Genomic DNA, 6,397 nt, shown 5'->3' on the forward strand with positions numbered 1-6,397 from the left:
TTGGAAGGCATTTCTCCATTGTCTTCTAGCTTTTCGCGTCGTTGTCGAGATGTTCAACATTTGGATTCTTGTTGTATTATATACACCCTTTCCCCCCTGGAACTGTAGAATTCTCTCTGTCACCAGTATTCTAAAAGCTTACCATCAAGTACTTGGTAAAGGGTTAGTTTTTTATTATTATTATTTAATAAGGTCTTATTCTTCAAAATGTGCCTTTGGTAGGATGTGTTTGAGCATCTTCGCCAGTACCTGGGACACCCCCACCCTAGGTGTTTCTGGTGTAAATGACTTCAGCTCTGTGCTTTGAGACCAGTTTAATATAGAAGCTCCTGGAGGGCTGCCCTGGCCGGGGAGTCCTGAGTCTCTCAGAAACAACCACTGGGGGTCTAAGCTTATAGTTGGGAACTTTGCACAGATTTGTCATATGTCACTTTGTCAAATGACACTGGGCTATTGAGCTTGTTCTGAGCTTCACCTTTGGACCACTTGTTTCTGGCCTTGCCCCCAGATCTGTGCCCTGGATCTTTATCTTTCTTAGCCAACTTCCCGGCATCTCTCTTCTTCTTGTCCTTGGGCGGCATCGAAAAGCTCAGGGAGTTAATGCTCCCCCTGCAGCTCGCTAAGATGTCCGACAAAAGAGGCTAAAGTTTATTTTTACCATGTGGAAATTTACAGCCTTCCGTTCAGGGAAACTTTATTGCATTCTTCTAGAATGTCCTTTCTTCCTTTCATTTCCCTTGTTCCATCTAGAACTCAAATTTTTCAGATGTTGCTCCTCCAAAGCTGTCCCTCTAATTTTCCTGTGTTATATATCGTATTTGTCTTCTTTTTATCTAGTTGCTGTACTATTTAAAAAAAAAATTTTTTTTTTACCATTTTTCCTTTCAATCTTAATCTTCTGAGTTTTTCACTTAATTTATTGTTTTAATTTCCAAGACTTCTTCCATGTTCTTTAAATGTTTGGGGCTTCTTTTTAAAAAAAAGCATTTGCTTTTATTCCATGGATGCAGCATCTTCTCTCGTATCTCAATTTATCGATGACCCTTTATTTGTTCTTATTCTTGTTGTTTTAAGTCTTCTGCTCCCTTCAGGACAATTTTACCATGTGTTTGTTTGGGCCACTGTCCTCCAGGTGAGAGGCCTTTCCTAAAATATCTGGGGATCCTCTGAAGCTCGTTCATGATTGAGAGAGAAACACTAAAAAGCCAACAGGAAGCCTGGAGCACCTGCAAGGTGACCTCACTGCCCCATTTGACGAGGGACCCCTGATGTCTGTGTCCTGGACTTCCTCGACTTCCTCTGTAACAGGCTACTCATCCCTTGCCTGGAAGAAATAAGCCTGGCTGCCGCATTTTTAGAGCTGACTCGGGAAGATGTGGTCTCAAAACTCCACATGCAAACACTTATTTAACTCTCTCATTTGCCATATAGTACCCAAGGCGACCAGCTGTGCCTATAACTGTAGTCCAGGACCATCTATTTTATCCTCTGTACAGAATACAATACAACCTTCTGCTACTTTAGGGGATGGGTGTTGCAAGGACCAGAGGCAGAGTCTATGGGATCAGTCTTCCTGCTGAAACAGAGCCGGACTAGACTTGGGTCCCCTCAATCCTGATCGGAACCCCAGTGTTCCCAGACAGCTGAAACCATGCCCCTGAGTAGCACACCTTGCAGGAACGCAGGGGGCAGGAAGCTTACCAAAGGGGGGGCTCCACCAGGAAGACTGGTAAAGACAGAACCAAACCAGTGTGCTCCGAGGTGGACCCCAGTGCTGAGCCTTGACAAACTTTCTCCCTCTTTATACTAAAAATCATGTCCATGGGTGGGGATTTAACATGCTAATGAGCTATTTCGGTGTAGGTTCTGTCCATTGCACCTGCATGCCCAACTTCCTGTCTCCCTTCCCCACCTATATGCTTAGACATCACTCCTTTCCTGCCTCAGTCTCTTTAAAATCTTTCCCTGGCCTTTGTTCTGGGAGCCAGCATGGAGGATCCTTTCCTTTGTGCTGTTTGCCTTATGCTCGGGCATAAGCCCCAATAAAAGACTTGCCTGGAGCTTCCTGTTTGGCCTCTGGTCGTTTTCTATTGCTGGAGAGCCCAGGGACCCCAGTTCATCCCTACACACACACACACGCACACGCACTTCTGCAGCACTTTGTGCTGCTAACTCCTGAGCCTTTGGGGAATTCTGCAGTATCAATGGGTTGTTTCTTAGGTTCCCCCACTGGTGGCAGAGTTAGCTTTCCCATGTTCCCATGTTTGGTAAAACCAATCCCCACTTGTCTAGCTGTGTCAGGGTTTCCGAGATTCTGACGTCTTTGTGTTCTCTTTCCTTTATGGTTAGAAGCCTTCACAGACCATGTCATCTTGGTAGGATTTGAGGAGGGAGCTAAAACAGTCTCATGTGTTCGATGGATAGTCTCATGATACCTTTAAATATTTATTTTCCACCATCACCTAAAGTTTTAAGCAGTTGTAACTGATCCTGCGATGAACACCCCTTGTTCACAAACTTGTGTGGCAGTCAGGGTGCAGCCAGAGAAGCTGAGGCAGCAGGAGATATACAAGAAGAGACATGATGCAAGGAATCAGCCTATGTGATGATGAGGGCTGGCTGGTCAAGTCCAACTCCACAGGGCAAACCATCACAAGGAAGGCAGACCAGGACTCCAGGGCATGGGTGTCAGTGGCTGTCCACTGGCAGAATTTCTTCATCAGGGAGCCTCAGCACTATCCTCGAGCCTTTCGACTGATTAAACCAGGCCCACCCAGGTAAAATAAAATAAATAAAATAATCTTTCTTACTTAAAATTAAATGCTTGTGGACTTTTTTTTTTTTTTAAGATTTTATTTATTTATTTGACAGAGAGAGACACAGCGAGAGAGGGAACACAAGCAGGGGGAGCGGGAGAGGGAGAAGCAGGCTTCCCGCCGAGCAGGGAGCCCGATGTAGGACTCGATCCCAGGACCCTGGGATCATGACCTGAGCCGAAGGCAGACACCCAACCGACTGAGCCACCCAGGTGCCCCGCTTGTGGACTTTAATCACGTCTACAGAATACCTTCACAGCAACACTTAGGTTCATGTTTGATCTAGTAACTGGGCACGATAGCCTAGCCAACGTGACACATGCATAGACCATCACAGCCTTTGACTGAATGTCTGGTTTTCTATACATTCTTAATATTCAAAATTTTATGTCAAGAGCTCTTTGTATGTTTTGCCACAATTCCCTGCACGTTTTATGTCAAAGTATGTTCTGAACCCTCATATATAAGTAAAAGTGCCCGGCTGTGATTCTTGAAAATCTTTTTGTGTAACTGAAGCTTTAAATGCCATTGAAATACCATTGACTTAATTTGCATTTCTTTGATTACTGACCATTTTTTTAATATGTGTGTTGGTAAATTTTGAACTACCTGCTCATATTAGTATCTACTGAAATACAAATACTAAAAGCACGTTTTAGGTATTAAACGGAATACCTCTTGTCATGCTTATAATGTGTTTTCTAGTTTGTCCTTTGATTTTTGTGAATAGCATTTGCATGTGGGCTCTTTGTGTCCTGTTTCTCATCTGCTCCAGATGTCTCTCTGTCTCTGTAAGGAACCTGACTACTGTCTTTGTGACCACTGAGCAAATCAAAAGGGTGGTGGACCACAGCATCAGGTGGCACCCACCCGGGGAGAGAGTGGAGAGTATTTGAGTTGTTCTAGTTCGTGAATCTGCCCGAAGAGCCAGCTCAGCAAAGGCAGAGACAGTGACAAAGGTGGGGCTATACTTATTGGCCCAATGTCAGATGGACCAAAAGCCTGCCCCGAGCCAACCTGAAGAAACTAACACTCTGTGCACACTCCATCCCTTGGAAAGGACCCCCGAGGGATATCTATTCACACCCAGCCCCAAACGATCCCCCTCTCATCTCTTGGTGTCTTCAGCCCAGCATTTCCTCTTAGTTTCCCTGGCTATTTTGGTGGATCAGAAGTCCAGGCTCACACCCTGGTTTCCATGCTTGAGAGAGGAAACAAAAAACCAACCTCACTAAATATTATTACTCAACTACTGCACCATTCTCTGATAATTTCTACAGAGAAATTTCCTTGCTTTGCAGTTGGAGCTCCAGGACCTCTGTGCCCATCCTTCTCTAAGACAGGTGGAACTGGGGTATCCCTGGGTAATAAATTTCCTCCACTCCCCCTTCCTTCTGGGCCATCCCATCGACTTCCATCCATTTGGGGGGCTTTTACAAAATACCACAGACTGGTAGCTTATAATAAACAACAGAAATTCCTTTCTCACAATTCCAGATCAGAGTGCCAGCACTGTTTGGGCCTTCTTCTCAGAAATGGTCAGGTGGCCATGCCCTAAACCTGTTGCTTTGTCCATCTGCTCACTCACATCCCCAAATGTCTTCTCTTCTTCCCCTACAGTGAAATCACCAAACATTCCCTGGAAAACATCTTACTGCAACTGAAATGCCATTTCACCTGGAACTTATATGATGAAGAAAGTTCCTTAGATGATCTGGAGAACAGAGTGCGTGACCAGGCATGGCTTCTAAACAAAGAATTCAAAGCAATCATGTACAATCTGTTTGCCTATGTTAAGCACCTCCGAGGCCAGAACAAGGTGGTTCTGGAATATTTACAGCAAGCAGAAGAGTTTATCCTGCATGGACAGGCCCACCAAGGCAAAATCCGAAGTCTGGTCACCTGGGGAAACTACGCCTGGGTCTATTATCACATGGGCAGGCTTCCAGAAGCACAGGCTTACGTTGACAAGGTAGGACATCTTTGCAAGAAGTTTGCAAGCTCCTACAGAATTGAATGCCCCGAGATTGACTGTGAAAAGGGATGGGCTCTTTTATTTATTTATTTTTTTAAAGATTTTATTTATTTGACAGAGAGATAGACAGAAGAGCACAAGCAGAGGGAATGGCAGAGGGAGAGGGAGAAGCAGGCTCTGCACTGAGCAGGGAACCTGATGCGGGACTCGATCCCAGGAACCCGAGATCATGACCCGAGCTGAAGGCAGACACCCAAACATCTGAGCCACCCAGGCGCCCGGACAGGCACTTTTAAAATGAGGAGAAAAGTATTATGAATGGGCTAAGGAGTGTTTTGAGAAGGCTTTGCAAAAGAAACCCACCAATCCAGAATTCTCCCTGGGACTGGCCATCACACTCTACTGTCTGGGTGACAAAGCACCAACAGAGAACACCATTTGCCTGCTGAGGCGGGCCATCCGACTGAATCCTGACAACCAGTATATTCACGTTCTCCTGGCTCTGACTCTCCAAAAGACCCAGAAACAAGCTGAAGGAGATAAGCTAGTCGAAGAGGCCTTGAAGAAAATGCTGTGCCCAACGGACGTCCTCTGCAGCGTGGCCAAATATTACCGAAATAAAGGTACTCTGGACACGGCTATCGAATTACTTAAAAAGGCTTTAGAATCGGTACCGAACAACGTCTGTCAACATCTGCAGATCGGATGCTGCTACAGAGCAAAAATCCGGTAAATACAGAGGTCAAGGAGGTACGCCACGAAGGAGAATGAAGAAGAGCTGCAGGAGATGACGAGACACGTGGTGGATCACTTTAAGAGAGTTGTCGAGTTGAAAATTAACCTTCCCCACGCCTGCTCCGACCTTGCCTGCCTCTATGCCATCATGGGCCAGTATGATAAGGCGGAGTATTACTTCCAGAAAGAATTCAGTAAGGATCTGCCTCCAGCAAAGAGACAAGTCCTCCACCTTTGCTACGGAAACTTCCAGCAGTACCAGCAGCTGTGTGACGACACCGCCATCCGTCACTACCTGCAGGGCTTGAACATCAATGGGACAGTGACCGAGAAGGAAAAGCTGATCATCAACCTAAGAAAAATTGCCCACAAGCGACTCTCTGAAAACGCCTTCGATGCTGTGGGTTGGCAACCCTCCAGGTTCATTCGCGAGCTGAATAGAAAGGGGCACCCGTGGGACAGTCCACCCCCAGAGGCCGCCCTGCGGGCTGAGAAGGGTAGTGAGGAAATGATGGAGGGCGCGGGTGGGGTGGAAGGCCCTAGAGAGAGCCTGTAACCAGTCCTCAGGGCTTCCGAGAGAGAAGAGCCAGAGCGAGAATGAGAGAGAGGGGTAGGAGGCCTGGCGAGGTGGTCACAAAGGGGAGGGAAACGGGGAACACAGAGAGACAGAGAAGCCGCAACTTGCAGGAGCTGGGCCAGATGGCTGGGCTTTTCATTTTGCTGTCTCTTTTTCCGGGTTCCCAAAATTCTCTCAGCCAGACCTGGAAATGCAGAATGACTTTTCCTCTGTCCTATAGATACTTTGAGCAAAAGCTCCTTTGAGGGCAAGCACTTGCTTTGGGACCATGGGACTCTGCTTTAGTCTCAGTTT

At 46.4% G+C, this 6,397-nt stretch overlaps 1 protein-coding gene and 1 pseudogene across 1 annotated transcript; one reads left to right on the forward strand and one right to left on the reverse strand.

Annotated features, from left to right (window-relative positions):
- Window positions 1-202: 202 nt before the first annotated feature.
- Window positions 203-581, reverse strand: LOC110585987 (annotated as a pseudogene).
- Window positions 582-2,580: 1,999 nt separating this feature from the next.
- Window positions 2,581-6,082, forward strand: LOC110585988 (interferon-induced protein with tetratricopeptide repeats 2-like). The gene is given in 3 exon segments (XM_021696139.1): window positions 2,581-2,777; window positions 4,437-4,863; window positions 5,078-6,082. Coding segments are annotated over 3 exon segments (1,629 nt in total).
- The last annotated feature ends 315 nt before the right edge of the window (window positions 6,083-6,397 follow it).

This window comes from Neomonachus schauinslandi, chromosome 6, assembly GCF_002201575.2.
Source record: "Neomonachus schauinslandi chromosome 6, ASM220157v2, whole genome shotgun sequence".
NCBI lineage: Eukaryota > Metazoa > Chordata > Mammalia > Carnivora > Phocidae > Neomonachus > Neomonachus schauinslandi.